This window comes from Ranitomeya variabilis, chromosome 1, assembly GCF_051348905.1.
Source record: "Ranitomeya variabilis isolate aRanVar5 chromosome 1, aRanVar5.hap1, whole genome shotgun sequence".
Lineage (NCBI taxonomy): Eukaryota > Metazoa > Chordata > Amphibia > Anura > Dendrobatidae > Ranitomeya > Ranitomeya variabilis.
The window spans coordinates 244,168,966-244,190,147 of NC_135232.1; the positions used below are offsets into that span (position 1 = coordinate 244,168,966).

General features: G+C 41.5%; 1 protein-coding gene across 2 annotated transcripts in view; it reads left to right on the forward strand.

Annotated features, from left to right (window-relative positions):
* The window catches only part of ADGRD1 (adhesion G protein-coupled receptor D1), a 1,174,499-nt gene that overhangs the window by 139,250 nt on the left and 1,014,067 nt on the right, over positions 1–21,182 (forward strand). For both annotated transcript variants that reach the window (XM_077293307.1, XM_077293306.1), the window contains 3 exons: positions 3,736–3,966; positions 6,995–7,249; positions 20,479–20,537. In XM_077293307.1, coding sequence (XP_077149422.1) covers positions 3,736–3,966; positions 6,995–7,249; positions 20,479–20,537 — 545 coding nt within the window. The remainder of the gene's footprint in view (positions 1–3,735; positions 3,967–6,994; positions 7,250–20,478; positions 20,538–21,182) is intronic.

Here is a 21,182-nt window from a genome sequence, read left to right on the forward strand (position 1 = left end):
TAACGTGTGAACGAGGTCTAATACAGGAGGAGATGACACACAGATATATACTATATACAGGAGGAGATGACATACAGGTACATACTATATGCAGGGGAGATGACACACAGGTATATAATATATACAGGAGCAGATGACACACAGGTATATACTATATATAGGAGGAGATGACTTACAAGTATATACTATATACAGGAGGAGATGACATACAGGTATATACTATATATAGGAGGAGATAACATACAGGTATATACTATATACAGGATATGACACACAGGTATATACTATATACAGGAGGAGATGACATACAGGTTTACACTATATAAAAGAGGAGATGACACATAGATATATACAGGAGGAGATGACATACAGCAGGTATATACTATATACAGGGGAGATGACATACAGGTATATACTATATACAGGAGATGACATACAGGTATATACTATATACAGAAGAGATGACATACAGGTATATACTACAGTGGGGCAAAAAAGTATTTAGTCAGTCAGCAATAGTGCAAGTTCCACCACTTAAAAAGATGAGAGGCGTCTGTAATTTACATCATAGATAGACCTCAACTATGGGAGACAAACTGAGAAAAAAAAATCCAGAAAATCACATTTTCTGTTTTTTTATCATTTTATTTGCATTTTATGGTGGAAAATAAGTATTTGGTCAGAAAAAAACAATCAAGATTTCTGGCTCTCACAGACCTGTAACTTCTTCTTTAAGAGTCTCCTCTTTCCTCCTCTTTGATGTAAATTACAGACGCCTCTCATCTTTTTAAGTGGTGGAACTTGCACTATTGCTGAATGACTAAATACTTTTTTGCCCCACTGTATATACAGGGGGAGATGACACATAGGTATATACAATATACAGGAGGAGATGACATACAGCAGGTATATATTATATACAGGAGATGACATACAGGTATATACTATATACAGAAGAGATGACATACAGGTATATACTATATACAGGAGATGACATACAGGTGTATACAATATATAAGGGAGCTGACAAACATGTATATACTGAGGGGAAAATGAAAGGTGTGAGGTGAAAATGACAGGTGTGAGGTGAAGATGAAAAGGTGTGAGTGCAAAATGAGAGGAGTGAGGGAAAATAGTGGAGTGATCGGAAAATGACAGATGTCAGGTCGAAATGACAAGTGTTAGGGGGGAATTAGGAGTGAGGGGGGAATGAGAGGAGTGAGGGGGAAAATAAGAGGAGTGAGGGGGAAATGAGTGATGTGAGGGGGAAAATGAAAGATGCGAGGGGGAAAATGAGAGGCATGATGGGAAAATGAGAGAAGCGAGGTGCTATAACCACAGATATTTACTATGCCCAAGCAACACCGGGCTCTTCAGCTAGAAATATAGGTAAAGTTGTGAACGAGGGTAGTGTAATATTTGTATGCAGGTGAAAAGTTGGCCCCCACCAAAGTCAATGTTAATGGTGGGCCCTTGGCACCCCAGTCCCACACTGGATACCACTACAATGTAGTAGTCTATGGCTGCTCTACCCTGTAGTGCACTCTCCTCCTTATACCTACCTAAAACACCTGGAGTCTCTTGAAACGCATATACAAAATGCCTCTTCAGAGATGAAGAGAACTTGAACTCTAGTTAAAATACATTATGATTACCTCATCCAGGACTTCATCTGTCCCTCAACACCATCCTTTCTACAGGTAGTGATGATATAACAGGGTGATCTACATCATAACGTCGCGAGAGGCCTAGCCATTGACAGTGGCTTGGCTTCATGTGATATCATAACATGAGTTACCTCACGATGTCATGATGTTGCATGAGGCCTAATCAGTGCGGGTGGCCCTGAAGTTTACTGTGGACATGGATGACCTGACAGGGGACTAGTTATTCAGAGGGCTGGATAGTGAGCTGCGTGGGACAGGTGAGGACCAAGGCAAGGAGAGCATTATTTTTTTTCAAACCAAAGTTTGTGCTCTGAGGTCTGGAGAAACCTCAGAAAATACTGTAATAAGGCATATTCAATTCATATAAAATAAATTTTACACAAATCAAACTGGCCAAATTTGAGCAAATCTGTTGAATTAGAATTTTCACAGATTTGCTAATCTCATTCGTTATCAGATCAGTGTACATGCCAGGTGACAAATCTCCATCAATCTAACATTGATGACAAATCCTAAGGTATAGCAGATCAGTTCCTATATGGATGAAAAGGAGCTAATCTGCGATTACATAATAATAATTTTTATTTCTATTGCATCAATATATTCCGCAACACTTTACATTTTATTACCTGAGAGCAGTCTCTAAAGGTACCGCTACACTAAACGATTTACCAACGATCACGACCAGCGATACGACCTGGCCGTGATCGTTGGTAAGTCGTTATGTAGTCGCTGGAGAGCTGTCACACAGACAGCTCTCCAGCGACCAACGATGCCGAAGTCCCCGGGTAACCAGGGTAAACATCGGGTTACTAAGCGCAGGGCCGCGCTTAGTAACCCGATGTTTACCCTGGTTACCATTGTAAATGTAAAAAAAAAAAACCACTACATGCTTACATTCCGGTGTCTGCCACGTCCCTCGCCATCAGCTTCCCGCACTGACTGTGTCAGTGCCGGCCGTAAAGCACAGTGACGTCACAGCACAGCGGTGAAGCACAGGTGACGTCACCGCTGTGCTCTGCTTTTACTTTACGGCCGGCGCTCACAGTCAGTGCGGGAAGCTGACGGCGAAGGACGTGACAGACACCGGAATGTAAGTATGTAGTGGTTTTTTTTTTTTACATTTACAATGGTAACCAGGGTAAACATCGGGTTACTAAGCGCGGCCCTGCACTTAGTAACCCGATGTTTACCCTGGTTACAAGCGAACACATCTCTGGATCGGTGTCACACACGCCGATCCAGCGATGACAGCGGGTGATCCAGCGACTAAATAAAGTTCTGGACTTCTAGCTCCGACCAGCGATGTCACAGCAGGATCCTGATCGCTGCTGTGTGTCAAACACAACGAGATCGCTATCCAGGATGCTGCAACGTCATGGATCGCTGTCGTTCTCGTTCAAAAGTTGCTCAGTGTGACGGTACCCTAAGTAGTGCACTGGGCAGCAGGTTCCTGCTAATTTCTAAGGGTGCTTGTTGTCAGACCCCACTAATCCAATATTGATGACCTATCTGTTAAGTTTACATATCCTTTTAAGCCTTATTTAAGTAAGACTTAGATAACCCTTTTAAGACACATAGATTTTTGTTGCTGAACTCTTATATTGTTAATGTGGAAAAAAGCAACATTATCAGATCATAAATCCATTTTTTATCAATACTATTTATTATCACAGGAAGTTAAGGGGGTTTTACCCTATTGATATGCTACCCTTAGGATAAGTGATAAGACATCAATATAAGATTGGTGGAGGTCCAACATCTGGCGCCACCACTGATCAGTCAATGTACTGGGTGTGACTGGACAGTGAGCTCTGCATTCTCCCCATTGTATACCAAGCACGGCTCTGTATTTTTGGTAGTGCCTGTTATTGCACCTAGGCTTATGCCTTCTGAGGGTCATCTCTTTCATCAAAGGCGGTCACATATATGTTTATGAAGAGTATGTATTTATACTTATTTTTTATATTATATGTATTATCAGTCATGTTCTCTATATTTAACATTATTGATCTTCTATTACAGTTCATGTCTTGTAATTTGTAATTCTTTTTTATTTCAATACAAGGTGTGTCATTCTCATTTTTTTGGAAAATCCAGGACCAAGAGCAAAAGAAACAACAGGATACCTATGCCCACAATAACTATCATACCTCTTCTCAGCAAGGAGGCCATAAGGCCTTTGGAAAAAAAGTAACTTCTTATGGTTTTGAAATCTATTCAGATGAACATGATGGTTATGTGGAGGTTTACACACGTGGTAACTCCAAGGTCTGGAAAGCCAGCATTAAATCTCCAGGTATTGGTCGCCCTTAGTCTTATAGTTTTCATAAATTGGCCTGAGTGTGTTCAAACGTACATGTTCTTCAGTATTATGCTATGAGACCCCACCGGAGATTGGAGATCCAACTACAGTTGGATGTGCAACCTTATTCAGTAGATGGTGGGCACCTATGCAAGGTTTGAAAATAAGACTGAAGATCCAACCCAAAGATCATAGAAAGTAGACTTAGATAAATTTCTCCTCTGCCAGTTGGTTTGGTGTGTGGTGGCTTCAATTAATACTACAAGAACGACCCTGTTTTAACCTTTTCCATGGGTCCCTTCTCTTTACCTATGTTCCAATATATGTGTAATATAATAGTTATCACATGCCTGTATTTCAGATGTTTTCTACAATCAGGATAGTTTTGTGGTTATGCTATATGCTTTCTTTACTGCTGCCATACCTTTCAATGTAATAGACACACAAACCTTTCAGCAAAGTTTTTCCAGCCACAAAATAAATCTAATAGTCCAAAAATATAGTAAGTTGTGAATTAAAAATAGTTATTGTGACTATTCATGAACCAGAAGAGCTTCCAAAGCTGGAAATTGCACCATATTCTCTATTCTCTACTTTATTCCTCTGAGACTTGACATTTAAAATAAAAAAAATCATGTAGGTTATTATTCCAAGTTTGGGGCATTGTAAATGAGGGTTGAATTGACAATTATATTAAATCTATTCTCTCTTTTAATAAAAGGAGATTTATATGCAGTGAACCACAGTGGGATACTCAATGCTTTCCATCCAAATACATTTTATTAAAATAATAATGGTAGCAGCAGATTTCACAACACATGGTTTCTTTTATAGTAATTTCTACCTAGTTGTCAGTCACATCCCAGTTGCTCTGAATTTTGCTCATTTGCAGTGAAGGTGAAGATATACGTTTAGTATTAGATGCTAATGGCAAAACTTGGTGCCCACATAACTACCACAGCAACATCAGCTTGTTAGCTATTCTATTCCAAAACCTTTAACTTGAAAAGGAGTTTCTCAAGTGCAACTTTTATTTAGCCCAAAGGCTCTCGATGGGTAAAGATAACATTGGCATAACTGCTAGGCTTAGTGATTGACTGCAGTGGTCTATTGCTGTTGTCATGATATCTCCGCTACAGCTGTGTCAGTGAAGATCAGGACCAGCAATGGAGAGGCAGCACTGGTTAAGCCTCTCCACTTGATGTGAAGGTCTGGCTCACAATTGTTGTTTGAGTTCATACCATAGGTGTTTGATGGGGTTCAGTTAAGTTCAGGGTTTAGTGTAGCCATTGCTCTTCCTCACCAAACACATCACCACACCATGTCTTCATTGACTTGCTTTGGGCGAAGGGGCTTAGCCATAGTCATATTTATAGCATACATTTGTCTAAAATATTCTTGTATGCTGTAACTTTGCTTTTTACTAAAAAATAGGGGTCTGGCCCAAACAGTGAAAAGCAATATTATTCCTCCTTCACCAAATTTTACCGCAGGTGCTGTAAATTCCAGGAGGATGGCTTTTTATTGGATATTCGGGAAATCAAGAATCATCCATCAGACTTTCAGATGGTCCATTGGTGGCATCATTTACATTCCTCCAGCTGATGTTTGCCATTGCGCAAAGTCTTGGTTTCCCCATAACTAAGAGCTCATGTGCCAATATACAAAGTCTATGTATGAGACTGTTCATAGATGAATAGTGCAGTGGCCTTATCTCAATCCTAAGCATGAATTACAAATAAAACATTGTGTTAATTATAGCTGCAGTAAAAGATATCTTTGACGCTGCTACATCTGGTAGTAGTTTGCCACACAAAGTTGATCAATCTTTCTACAACTGTGCATGTGTTTGCTTTTATACTTATATAAAAATATACATAATTTATATACTTGTATATTCAGGACTGTGCAAAAGTTTTGGGCAGATGTGGAAAAAATTATTCAAAATAAGAATGCTTTCACACATAGAAGTATTAACAGCCTACTTGTAGCTCTTAACAAAATGCAAAGTGAATAAACCAAAGAGAAATCTAAATCAAATCAATATTTGGTTTGACTACCCTTTGCCTTTAAAACAGTATCAAAGCACCAACTCTTCTAGGTAGACTTGCACACACTTTTTGCCGGGACTTGGCAGGGAGGTTGTTTCAAACATCTTGGAGAACTAACAACAGATCTTCTGAGGATGTAGGCTTGCACAAATCCTTCTGTCTCCTCGTGTCATCCTAGACAGACTAGATGATGTTGAGATCAGGGCTCTTTTGGAGCCAAATCATCACTTAAAGGACTCCTCATTTTTCTTTGCACTGGAGGTAGTTCTTAATAGTATTAGATGTAGGTTTGAGATCATAGTCCTGCTGCAGAATTAATTTGGAGCCCATCAGAACCTTCCTGATTGTATTTCATGACGGACAAGTATCTGCCTGTATTTGTCAGCATTCAGTACAAAACAGATGGACATGGAGCGTAAATACAGTCATCACCAGCCAAAGAAACTAGGTGCAGCAGATGAAAGATACATCATCCTCACTTCCATCGAAATTGAAGGACGTAGAGGAGTGCCATCAGCTCAAAGCTAGCAGCAATCAGTGGGCCCAGCTACACCCAAAATTCATACATTCAACATGGAAAAAAGACTAATCGACTGAACTATGCACAAAAAGGAATAGGAACTGAGGTGGAGAAAAATTGCAGATGGTGTTATGGACTGCCTAAAACTTTTGCTAAGCACTTTATATACATTATTATACTACCCATTGCATTGAATGGTTATAAAGCATAAAACTTTTTTGGTGAGTACCCTTACTCATCTATTTCCCGATATTGCATTTCTGAATATTGGCTTCAGTTTAGCACCTGAGGTTGCCTACAGAATAGGTGTACTTTAGAGAAGTACTTCTATGTTCAGCGCCGAAGGGATCAAGCATCTTAGAATAACAGTATCTGTCTGATATTATTTTACCCAATGAGCACATTACTAAGATGTTTTTCTGGGTTTTTTTTTGTCTGTTTTGTCTTTAAGGTCCCTACTGGACACACGTCCTGTTTACTTGGACTTCCAGTGAAGGACTGAAGGTTTTTGTAAATGGAACTTTCAATGCTAGTGATTCTACAGGTCAGGTGTCCCAAAGTTATGGGGATAATAATGACAACTTGGTTGTCGGAACAAGCAGTGATCATTCCAAACATTACATGAATGGAGCATTCGATGAATTCATCATATGGGAGAGAGCACTGAATCCACAGGAAATCCACCACTATTTTACAGCAGCCATTGGTATGTTATTTTGGTAAGCAACATCAGTGTATGTCGCTTCTTGATTACATGTATATTCATGCATATAATTGAGCTTAGTCAAATATTTATTTATGCAACTTAAATTTAGATGAAAATGTTTATATGGCATTATCTATAATTGATCTGATTGGGACATCATCATAACATGAGAATGAGCAGCCTTCATTTGCAACATTTTGTAATCAATGTCTAAAAACCGTACCATTGGCAAAACAAATTTGGTAGAATGTTATGGCATAACTCTGTTACATACTTACATGACCCTCCAATGATATCGAGCTTTTTGAGATTCAGAGAATTGTAACACTGCTCTGTTCAAGTAAATGGGACTCAGTTACCTGCACAGCGATTGAGCAACACTGTGAAGAAGTTGGAACACTCTGAAAAACTGTAAGGCCATGTGCACACGTTCAGTATTTTTCGCATTTTTTTCACGTTTTTTCGCTATAAAAACGTGATAAAAACGCAAAAAAAAACGCAAAAAAAAGCTAACATATGCCTCCCATTATTTTCAGGGTATTCCGCATTTTTTGTGCAAATGTTGTATGTTTTTCCGCGAAAAAATCGCATCGCGGAAAAAAAAGCAACATGTTCATTAAATTTGCTGAATTGCGGGGATTCCGCACACCTAGGAGTGCATTGATCTGCTTACTTCCCGCACGGGGCTGTGCACACCATGCGGGAAGTAAGCAGATTATGTGCGGTTGGTACACAGGGTGGAGGAGAGGAGACTCTCCTCCACGGACTGGGCACCATATAATTGGTCAAAAAAAAGAATTAAAATAAAAAATAGTGATATACTCACCTGCGATGGCCTCCGGAGTCTTCCCGCCTCTCCGGTGCATGCTGCCGCTTCGGTTCCTATAGCTGGTGTGCGGTGAAGGACCTGCAATGACGTCGCGGTCTTGTGATTGGTCGCGAGACTGGTCATGTGACCGCTCACGTGACCGCGACGTCATGGAAGGTCCTGCACACACACCAGGAGATCAGCTGTCTGCAGGTGAGTATAACCATTTTTTTTATTTTTTTATTATTTTTAAACATTCTATCTTTTACTATTGATGCTGCATAGGCAGCATCTATAGTAAAAAGTTGGTCACACTTGTCAAACAGTATGTTTTACAAGTGTGACCAACCTGTCAGTCAGTTTTCCAAGCGATGCTACAGATCGCTTGGAAAACTTTAGCATTCTGCAAGCTAATTTCGCTTGCAAAATGCTAAAAAAACCGGGAAAAAAAACGCAAAAAAAAATATGCGGATTTCTTGCAGAAAATTTCCGGTTTTCTTCAGGAAATTTCTGCAAGAAATCCAGACGTGTGGACATACCCTAATGGTCTTGGCAGCTAATCCCCACAGATTGATGGTAAATTCTAGCAATGGTGGAAAAACCTTTGTAATGAAGATCCAACTTCACCCACATGAGAAGATACCCTTAAATGCTGGAAAATAGAAAGTGCTGTTCTAATGTAGACCTCTTATTGCATACTTCTTAACAATTATGATTTACCCACAACAATCTTAATAATAATAATAATAATAATAAAAATAATAATTTTATTTACAGTATATGGCGCCAACATACTGTATATTCTGCTGCACTTTACAATTAAGACAATAAAGGCAAGACAAAGTAACACATTACAGTTAGAGAGGGAGTAAGAGCCCTGCATGCAAGTTTTTAATCTATAAGGAAATACATTTGTCACCCAGACATGGCTCTTGTCCAGCCAGGTCTCCATAACACCCACCACATTGTAATCTGTGACTGACATAAGAGTCTCCAATTCATTCATTTTGTTTGTAAGACTTCTTGCATTTGTCAGCAGACATTTAATACTATTACGGTAGCACATTTATTACTCCTACTCACCTCCCTTCTTTCCTTTCATATCCCAGCCCCCCACATCCTCATTAACCCCTATTGTCTCACTCTGTCTGTCTACTCTATCTATCTTCATATTTACACAAGTACCATCCCTCCCCCAGATCCTAGTTTAAAAGTTCCTCCAGCCTTGTGACCATTGTTTCCCCAGCACAGCTGCACCCTCTCCATTGAGGTGCAGCCCATCCCTATCGTAGAACCTGTAGCCAACAAAGAAGGCAGCCCAGTTCTCCATGAACCCAAACCCTCCCTTCCTGCACCAATTTCTAAACCACTTATTTATTTCCCTAAGCTCCCGCTTTCTTTCTAGTGATGCTCATGGCACTGGCAGTATTTCTGAAAACATCACCTTGGAGGTCCTGACCTTCAGCTTCTCTCCTAGTTCCCTGTAATCATTCTTAAGTACCTACCACATCTCTCTAACTTTGTCATTGGTACTGATGTGTACCATGACCTCTGGGATTACCCCAGCCCCACCCAGCAATCTGTTTATCGCTATCCGATCTGCAATATGCCGAACTCAAGCACCCAACAGACAACACACTGTTCGGCATTCATGGTCTCGATGGCAGATGACCCTGTCTGTCTACCTAATTATAGAGTCCCCTATCACCAACATCTGTCTGACCTTTGCTGCACTACTATTTCACTCCTTCCTACAGTAGTCATTTTCCTGGTTGTTCTAAGCAACTGTCATGCTGCTGCAGTGCAGTATAACGCAACCTCCACCAGAGGGAGCTTGAGAGGCAGATGAGACTGTGCACACAGAGAAGCACCACAGAGCAGAAGCACAGGCACCACCAAGTGGCGAGAGAGTGGACAGACAAGCCGAGTCAAAATACAATCAGAGGCAGAAGTACCAAAAGAATAAGCAGTAAACGTGGTCAGGAACAATCCAGGAGATTCAGCAGCGGTCAGAAGCGGATAAGACAAAGTCAGAAGGCAGAAGCAAGTCCGAATACGAGCAAAGTTAGAAACCAGAGACAGAGGCAGTCAACAGACATGGGGCAAGTCAGGGATCACGGCAGGACAAATCAAGAGCTACCAGAGTCAGGTTCACACTCCGAAGGCAGAACTATAGCTGACACCGCCAGCAGGATGCATGGGAGCTAAATAGCAAACCTGAACCCAGAATGAGGCAGAGCAAAGTTAACCCTTGACATGATCCACCCAGAAAAAGGACAGACAGGATTAAACCCTGGAACGGATCATAACAGCAACATTCTGCTGTAGTGATCCTAGTCCTGGGCCTGCATTCCTAATATCAGCCAAACAGGCTGGCACTGTTCCCACCTATCTACTTCTGGGTCCTGATCTTCCCCTCATCCACTCTCCTCCATATCACTGGCCCCATCCAGGGCAAGCTCAGTGTGCTCTAAACTCCTCTCCAGATTTTCAATGTTCCTGAGTGTTGCAAGCTGCATATTTAGATCCATTACCTGGGCTTCCAAACATGTAACTCACAGACATATTTACCCTCAAAAGGCATGCATACATCTCACAAGTTGCCCATTGTCCTTGGAGCACATAGTAAAAGGGAATAAACAGTGCAGATAAAAGCAGAAAAACAATGGAAAGCCAGTAAGAAAAACACCAAACTATGCTCTTTTGTTAAACTATGATATTGTGTTTAACTATGCACTATCTGCAGCCCCCGCTCCACTCAGCAGCAATCACTTGGTCACTGGAACTTGTAGTTCTCTAACCAGCAATGGCATGTATATTTCTGGATGTGTGATAAGTGGGGGAGTCCTGGGTGTGAGAAAATTGTTCAAAGAGCAGGAAAGAAGGTTGGGGTCAAAGAGTTGGAGAGGGGAGTTAGTAAAATCATACCAGCCGTGGGAAGAACAGGTCCAGAGTATTCCCATCTTCATATGTAAGAGAGTTAGCAATTTTTGAAAGGCAGAAGGATGAAGTTAAAGAAGATGCGTGGCAGATGTGGAGAGCGAATCATCAATGGGGATGTTAAAGTAACCCATGATGAAAGTGGGGATGTCACAGCATAGAAAATGTGGAAGCCAGGAAGTAAAGTAAAGCAGGACCTGGCTGGATTTGCCTGGAGGGTGATACACAACTGCCACTCACAGGGAGAAGGGCTTGAAGAATCTGATCGTGTGGACTTCAAAGGAGGGAAACATAAGTGAAGGTACTGGGGAGACAACTTTTAAAGCACATTGTGATTACAGGAGCAGAATAACACCTCCACCTTTTTGGCTCTCAGGTCTGAGATTATGTGAAAATTGTAGTCTACAATACAAGAGAACAGCAGTAGCGGTGGTGGTGTCTGACTGCTGGATACAGATTTCAGTTACAGACAGAAGGTTACGGGAATTAGAAAGGAAGTAGTTGTGAATGTAGGGGAGTTTGCTGCATGCTGACTGTGAGTTACAGAGAGCACAATTAAAAGACACAGTTGAAGGTGAGCACTGAGTGCTGATGAGATGTTAATACTAGTGGAAAGAGGCCCAGGATTAGGGGAGGTGTTGCCAGGAGCTAGAAGACAAAAGAGAGAGTGTGCAGAATTTGTAAAAGGGCGGCAGATATGCAAGAAAGTAGCAGCTAGATATTGATGAAACAAAGAGATAGGGAAAATAAATAATGCAATTCAACTGAACAAAAAGCATGTCTATTTAAGTCTACGTTCACATTTGCGGTCGGCGCCGCAGCGTCGGGCGCCGCAGCGTCGCCGCATGCATCATGCGCCCCTATATTTAACATGGGGGCGCATGGACATGCGTTGCACTTGCGTTTTGCGACGCATGCGTCACTGCGGCGCACGCGTCCGGGTGCAGAGGACGCAGCAAGTTGCATTTTTGCTGCGTCCAAAATCAACCAAAAAAAGGACGCATGCTTCGCAAAATGCAGCGTTTTGCTGCGTTTTTGTTTGCGTTGTGCGTTGCGTCACCAACGCTGCGGGGCACAACGCAAATGTGAACGTAGCCTAAGGATCTGGCATAGCTTATCTGTCTCTTGTCCTGTCAAACTGCCATGTTTAACTGCATGCATTTGAAAAATATTGCACTTAGAAAGATATTGTACAAGTGCCACCAGCACAAGTGCTATCTCTAAGCCAGATATGAATAGATAGGAAGTATCTTCTTATCTTCTAGGATCTAGCACCAATTTACCTTGTTAAATAATTAAGAAATTAACAAGAGATGAGGGCACCCATTATTATTCAAGATAAACACGCAAGTTGGACAGAACAGACCATAAAACATCAAGTTATTGAGAAAACTTTGAACATTTATAGACACAGGGAGAATTAGAATTGGACTGCATGACTGATTTGGGTTAGCAAAAACACACCCGAATGTGGTTATGTTTTGATGTGTTCCAAAATAGTACAGGCAGGGGTAGGGTTTAACTCCTTAGTGACAGAGCCAATTTTGTCAATTCTGACCACTGTCACTTTATGAGGTTATAGCTCGGGAAGGCTTCAATGGATCCCACTGATTCTGAGATTTTTTTTGTGACATATTACACTTTATGTTAGTGGTAAAATTCCTTCGATATAACTTGCGTTTATTTATGAAAAAAACTGAAATTTGGCAAAAAATTTAGAAAATTTTACAATTTTCAAACTTTAAAATGTTGTGCTTTTAAATCAGAGAGTCATATCACACAAAATAGTTAATAAATAACATTTCCCACATGTCTACCTTACATAAACACAATTTTGGAAACAAGTTTATTTTGTTAGGACGTTATAAGGGTTAAATTTGACCAGCGATTTCTCATTTTTCCAACAAAATTTAGGGACCACCTCATATTTGAAGGGAGTTTAGGGGTCAATATAACAGAAAATACCCAAAAGTGACACCATTCTAAATACTGCACCCCTCAAGGTGTGCAAAACCACACTCCAGAAGTTTACTAACCCTTCAGGTGCTTCACGAGAACTAAAGCAACATGGAAGGAAAAAATGAACATTTAACTTTTTTCACAAAAAATTTACTTTGGAACCAAACATTTTTATTTTCACAAGGGTATCAGGAGGAAATGGACCACAAACTATGTTGTGCAATTTCTCCTAAGTACGCCGATATCCAGTATGTGGGGGAAAGCCATTGTTTGGGCGCATGGCAGGGCTCAGAAGGGAGGGAGCGCAGTTTGATTGTCTTAATGCAAAATTGGCTGGACTCAATGGGAGAGCCATGTCTCGTTTGGAGTCCCCTTGATGTACCTAAACAGTGGAAACCCCCCCAATTCTAAATCCAACCCTAACACAGCCTTAATCCCAACATACCCCTAACCCTAATCCCAACCCTAACCATAACCTTAACCACAACCCTAACCCCAACATCAAAACCGTAACCCCACCGCAACCCTAGCCCCAACCCTAGCCCCAACCCCAACCCTAGCCCCAATCCCAACCCTAGCTCCAACCCTAACACTAGCCCCAATCCTGCGACCGCCATTTTCTTCCCAAGAGAAGACAACGAGGGCCAGGGAAACAGCTGGAAGGATCGAGGGATGCCAGAGGTGCCGGCGGTACCGGAGTGTGTCAGGGGGCCTCATTACTCTCTCCTCTGATGTGCTAGATCATATCAGATAAGAGAGAACTAAATGGGAAATCTGTCTTTTCTTTTCGGTCGCCGTTATTCGGTGAATAACGGCAATCGCAACACTGGGGATGGTAAAAACCACCCCGAATCATGTTTTCCGGAGTCTCAGCTACCCCTGGTAGTTGAGACCCAGGACATTTTCTGATGCTGGGGTGTGCTATACTCTTATTTGTCTGCGCCATTAAAAAGCAGTGCTGAGAAATAAGTACCCTTAACTGCCGCTGTTTAAAGGTGTATCGGCGGTCTTTAAGGGGTTAAACAAAATGAATTTTTCATTTTGGTAGGTATGTTCTTTTGCCCCTTGAAGAAGCACTCCTCCTATCAAAGTTTTCATCCTCTTAATATATTAGTCATCATATACAGCACTGTGCACTTACAATTGCTCATTTTGCCCTTCTACCCAGCTAATTCTTCTGTTTTCCATTAGGTCTATTACATCACATCATTAAAGGGAACCCATCACCAGGGTTGTGCACAGTAACCTACAGACAGTGTCAGGTCAGCACCGTTATTCTGATTACAAAGATACCTTGGTTGATGAAATCCATCTTGTGGTTGTTTCATCTTTATTTTCAGTTTTGAGTTAATGATATGCTCGTGCTCTGGGGCGGACCTGTGGGGGGTCTTCATGTGGTGCTCTGATTAGGTATTCATAATGCAGCCTGCTGATAGGTCACTGATCTCTCAGTGGCCTGCCCTCTAGTTTACATAATAAATATTATATGTATATACTGTACATACTGGCAGGCACCAGCCATGGAACCCAGTCGCATGTGTACTGTGTATATAATTAATATGATTGAGATTATCCTAATATTACCAAAAAACATCCATTTGAAAAAGGTGAAAATGGCGCTGCCGCGTCTGCGCAGTGACAGCTTTTGGTGTATATAGAGGTGATCCAATAGCTGCTACTGCACAGGCACCGGCGGCACTATCTTGCTAGAGAAAAAAAACATTTTCCTCTTCCAAGATGGCGCTGTCGGCACCTACGCAGTAGCAGCTATTTGATCATCGCTATATAACTAATCAGAGCACCACATGAAGACCCCCCACAGGCCGCCCCGCAGCACGAGCACATCATTAACTGAAAACTGAAAATAAAGATGAAACAACAACCACAAGACAGATTTCATCAACCAAGGTATAATTTTAATCAGTATAACGGCACCGACCTGACATGGTCTATAGGTTAGGCTACGTTCACATTTGCGTTGTTGGGTGTTGCGTCGGCGACACAACGCACAACGCATGCAAAACGCATGCAAAAACGCATTGTTTTATGACGCATGCGTTCATTTTTGGCTTGATTTTGGACGCAAAAAAATGCAACATGCAGCGTCCTGTGCGCCCTGACGCTTGCGCCAAAAATGACGCATGCGTCACAAAACACAAGACAACGCATGTCCATGCGCCCCCATGTTAAATATAGGGGCGCATGACGCATGCGTCGCTATGCGTCGCCGAACCTGCGCCCGACGCAACGCAAATGTGAACGTAGCCTTACTGTGCACAATCCTGCTGACAGGTTCACTTTAACTGACTAACTGCATCCTTGTAAACTCTATGTAGAAAGAGGACATTCATTTTCCCTGTATGAGTCATGAATCACAGCAAAAGTCCCTGTCAGAAGGAGGACGTCACAGCTGGGTCAGAAGTGGAGGTGGGGAATGATTTTTGCAGGGACAAGAGACTTCTGGTTTCTACATAGAGCAGAGAACAGAGAAGAATTAGCTGGGTAGAAAGGCAAAATGAGCAATTGTAAGTACACAGTGCTATATAATATGATGACTGCAATATATTAAGAGTATAAACAAGTTGATGGAAAGAGGAGTGCTTCTTTAAATGGCAGTGTAGAGGTTTTTTCATTAGCACAATTAAGTCTACTCTTTCAGCTTATTGTTCTTACTTAGAGGACACCTTTATGGAAGGTTTGATGCGCTCTCTGATATAGCTGTAAAAGTAGGTTGTGCTTACACTCACATACATACCCCAGTAAGTGAATATGCACAACAGTTTAGCGAAATAGAATCTTAAAGGGGACCTGTTAGTCTGATCTATATCCAAATCAGGGACATGCTGCTATCCCGTATGTCCGGTCACAGCCAAAGACACTGTGAGCCCCCTCACCGTTAATTGACATTCCGTCTGACCCAGTTTCAAATGCTTGGAGGGACATTAATCAAAACTTTGTGGAGACAGTGACCGATCCCTGAAGCAGCGCTGGCCAGATGATTGGCATGGGTAAAGTTTGCTCATCCATACAAAGGCTGCCAATTTACCCGTTATAGCAGCCCCTGGTGTCATTTCATTGATCAGACTGACAGGTTACATTCTTCATTGATTTTGGTGATACTGCTGATGCTGTTTATGGGGTTTTCGCACACTTTTGTATATTCATGCACTTACTGATTGTTTAGTGTGTGAGGGAGTCATTGGTGCTTGTAACAATGTTTTCTTTCTATTTTGGAAATATTTTTTTGGCTCACACTCTCCCCCATGAATACCTTAGACTCTGCGCTTGTTATACTCCTTTTATTATTACTTAACTTCAAGTCTCGCAATACAGCACATCATTCGGATAGACCCTTGAAAATGTCAGTTTGGACAGCAGGAATAGCTGCTGCAATAGTGAAGATGATGTTATGTAAAGCTGTGACAAATAACAGGATTGAGAGATTTGCATTTCTTTCTTTTAGTTATTACAGAACAGGATTAACGTCAGTTATACTTTATCTGTGCAATAGTTACAACTAGGTGGAACATGAAAGAAACCATTCAGCACGTATGAAAAACGTCTATTTTCCCTTTTAAAGGCAGTATGAACGTAGCATCTATGCTGCTGCACTTCTGCAGATGTCTCTCTGCAGCTGGAGAACTGTTCAGCCAGCGCAGGATTCAGGAATTTCCGCACTGCTCTCCTGTTGGCACTTATTAAACATGCACGAGAACGATTATTCTTTGTGCTAATATTAACCTTTGTAGCACCAGCATTTTTATAGTCCAGAACAGCGCAGAGTAACAGCACATGTTGTTTTTTTCATTCTTCTTAGAACATTCTTAAAGAGAACCTGTCACTTTTCTTTGAGCCCCTAAACCCCCCCTACCTGGTCCTGTATTATATTATTCCCAGCATGCTCTGCGAGGTATTCTAATGCCGAACTGACCAGGCATAGTAGCAAAAAACAGCTTTTATTGTGATTGTGCTTCCTTGCCTGCTGCGAGTCAAGGGAACGGCTCTGTATCGCAGGTTTCTGAAGTTTAAGGTTAAGTTCCCATGATGAGTTTTTGGTGAGTTTTTGTTACTGAGTATTTTCACTGCACCAAAAACACAGCGTCTTAGGCTATGTTCACACGTTGCTTTTTTGCCTAGTTTTTTTATGTATATTTTAAGCTACATTTTACAGTATTAGGCTACGTTCACATTTGCGTTGTGCGCCGCAGCGTCGGCGACGCAACGCACAACGCAAACAAAACCGCAACAAAACGCACACTAAAACGCTGCGTTTTGCAACGCATGCGTCCTTTTTGGCCGGCAGTTGGACGCAAAAAAAATGCAACTTGTTGCGTTCTCTGCGCCCAACGCTTGCGGCCATGCGTCGCAAAACGCAGCACAACGCATGTCCATGCGCCCCCATGTTAAATATAGGGGTGCATGATGCATGCGGCGACGCTGCGGCGCCGAACGCTAATGTGAACGTAGACTTAGCAAAGTCTATGCGTTTTCAGAAATTGTGTGCACTTTTTTTTTTTTCCCTGAATGAATTAGAAAACTGCTGCGTTTTTGAAAGAAGCAGCATGTCACTTCTCTCAGCATATTTTCAGAATTTTTGCAACGGTTTTTCACCCATAGAAAGCAATGGGTAAATGCAAAAACGAATAAAAAAGCGCAGGTATCAGGTTTTGCTGCGTTTTTGGTGCAAAAGCCTAAGGAAGTTGAATCATGTTTTTTTTTTTTTGGGGGGGGTTAAACTTTACATGCATGCAGAAGACACAAAAAAAAGGCAGCTAAAACGCAGCAGAAACCTGCGTTTTGTAAGTAGCTCCTTTACTGCTAAGAGAGCTGGTTTTGCCAGCAGAAAAAAGGCAGCAAAAATGCAACGTGTGAACATAGCCTTACAGTTCCAGGAAAGTGGATGAGATTTATAGAAAACTCATGCCATTGTGCTTTTCATATTACAAACTGACTTGCAGTGCGTGTATGAAATCCTCCACTTGTCAATTTCTCTTGTGGGTATTCTGATTTTGATGAGTTTTATGTGCAGATTTTCTTTATAGAATTGAATTATATGCATAAAATCTGCTTGTAATATAGACATGATTGTATTAATAAAGTTTGGTCAAAGTCAAATACCAGGAAGTAAAAAAATGCAGCATTAAAAATGTGATAAAAATGCATTAAAAAAAGGTTTAAAAAAACACAATGCTTATGTTCACATCATGGGTGCCCCATGTTCTTTTTACCTTTTTAGACATTTGTTATGGAATTACTGGTCAATGAAAAGAACTTTGACTTTGGTCACAATTTCCACCCTTAATTTACCATATTTTCTGGACATTTAATGCTTAATTCACACAGAAGTTGCAATCTTACACTTCGGTGAATCATACTGTTTCGTAAAGATTATGGGCCCAATTAATCAAGACTAGTGATGTTCATGCCGGTGGTTATGAGGGGGTGGTGGAGTTAGAGGCGCATCTTAAAAGTGGCTGGAGTAAAATTTGTAGTGTAAGGTACATCACAACCGTTCATGAACTAGACGAAACGCTCTCTCCTGCCCTAGTTCCACCGATTGTGGCAGACCTGGCCAAAGCTGGCTTGGAAGTGCCAAAAGTAGCAACATTTTTTTAGAACCTCGTACTGTGCAAACATGTAGCAACTTTTCAAAGCATTTTACCTCATATTTCACTTTGATAAATCGAACCTATTAGTGAAATACTGGGTGGTTTTTAGAGAAGACCTGTCATTTGCACAGTAACAAAATAAAAAATGTAAAATTCAGGAAAATAATGGATTTTACACCAGGTAAAAAAAATCTGGCAAGTGATAATAATAATAATAATCTTTATTTATATAGCGCCAACATATTCCACAGCCCTTTACAGTTTAACAGTTTAACGCAACAGTCATAAGTAACAACGTTAACAATACAAAATAGCAACATAAGACGACCCTGCTCGTGAGAGCTTACAATCTACAATGAGGTGGGGAGATACAAAGCACAGGTGTGTATTTACAATGATGTATTTACAATGATGGTCCAGCCATCTTCAGGGGGTGGGGGATAGATGGGGATAGTGAATGGGCTACACACAAACATAAAATGACTTTGATTAAGGAAAGTGGTAGGCCGCTCTGAACAAATGTGTTTTGAGCGAACGCCTAAAATATGCAAATTGTGGATGGTCCTATTATCTTGGGGTAGAGCATTCCAGAGGATTGGCGCAGCACGGGGGAAGTCTTGGAGTCGGGAGTGGGAGGTACGGATTAGTGCAGAGGTTAGTCGGAAGTCATTTGCAGAGCACAGAAGTCGGTTAGGCTGATAGACAGAAATAAGGGAGGAGATGTAAGGCGGTGCTGCACTGTGAAGAGCTTTGTGGGTGAGAACAAGTGCTTTGAATTGGATTCTATAATGAATGGGCAGCCAGTGTAACGACTGGCAAAGAGCGGACACGTCTGAGTAACGATTAGCTAGATGGACAACCCTGGCTGCTGCATTAAGGATGGACTGGAGAGGGGAAAGTCGAGTAAGGGGGAGGCCAATTAATAGAGCGTTGCAGTAGTCCAGGCAGGAGTGGATCAGGGCGACAGTGAGGGTTTTTGTCGTTTCCATAGTGAGAAAAGGGCAGATTCTAGAGATGTTCTTTAGGTGTAAGCGGCACGAGCGGGCAAGAGATTGTATATGGGATGTGAAGGAGAGATCGGAGTCCCTCTTTAAGGCAGAATTTCGTGTAAAAGTTATAATTTGTGCTAGCTCCTCCAAGTTAACAGAAACCATATTTTATTATATTGGACTCTCCACAAATTTATGGATGGTTGGCAGCCATGAGTATAGTAGTTATAATGTGTAATATAATGTACTTACATTATTAAGCCTTTCAGATGTGGTATAGTTCTGGTGGTGCGTTGTCGGTGTAAACCCTCATGTACGAGAGTATCACTTTAAATATATAAAATGCTTGAAATTCCATGTGTTTAATTTCCTGTGATAATACGTGCCATTAAAGGGATTGTACATTGCTAGGAACAACCCCTACTTAAAGGAAATGTTCAGCTCCGATAAATAATAAAGCTTATACTCACCTCCCGGCTCCCTTCCAACAGTGTCGGCACTCGCGGTCCTGGGACTGTGATGCGGTGGAATGACATGTGATGCCTAATCAGCATTGGCATCACTGTCTCCACCGGCGGACAAACTAAACACGAAGAGGTAGTCCGGGATGAGCTGTTGCCCTGGCTTCCTGTTCATGTTCAGTGACAGAGACAGTGACCCCAGTTCTGATTTAGCACCAGCGTCACATGTCATTCCACCAAATCACAGCTAAGGGTAGAGTGAGTGCCGAGACCGCGCGAATGGTGCCGGCAAGGGAAGTGAGTATAGGCTTTAGTAATTTATGGGGGCCGAACATTTAGTTTAAGAAGAGGTTGTCCTAGTAGTGGACAACCCTTTTAAATGATGCTCAACTGTGCCCTGACTAGTTACACTGCTTGTTCTGAATGCAGAATGCTCCTTTATTAATTGTCAGTTTCTTGTCAGGGGATGAATCATTTCCCACCGCAACAATATCCAGTGCTCCAGGAACATTACACCCCACGGTAAGAAAAATATTGGTGATTTTAAGTTGATAAGGTTTGGTGGATTTCTTGAAGGCACCTATCTGACTACTTGCCAGGTCTCATGTATTTATTGCTCTGTTAATACCCTGCCTAAGAAGACATTTTTATTGTGTAATTTATTTCTGCATATGGCAAAAAAACTATTTTATAACTACGCTGTTAATGTGCTAATTAGTGGGCTACTAGTTGTGGGGGTGTATTGTTTCCCTGCAGTAATAGCCCAACTAACCATGTTATCACATCCCTATAATGTGAGTAATATGATTTACAATAGCAGCGTCACTGCCGCCTCTCTGCATATCTCTGCCTCCATGAGCATGCACAGTAAGCTGGGTGTACGCACCCATCTTCATCAACACACTGCACATGCACAGGGAGGCAATGGTGGTGGAAATCATCCTACTCACACCCGCAAGGGGCATGATAATATGATTAATGGGATGACTAGTCTCCGGAGAACAACACCCCCCCTTAACTAGTCAATTACTAATTAGCATATCTCCAACCTATTAATAATTTTATTTTTTGTCATATTCAGAAATTAATTAGGCAATAAGGCAGGATATTAACAGACCAATGAATACTATATATGTTGGCAGCTTGCAGACCTGGGAAAGCTGTTAG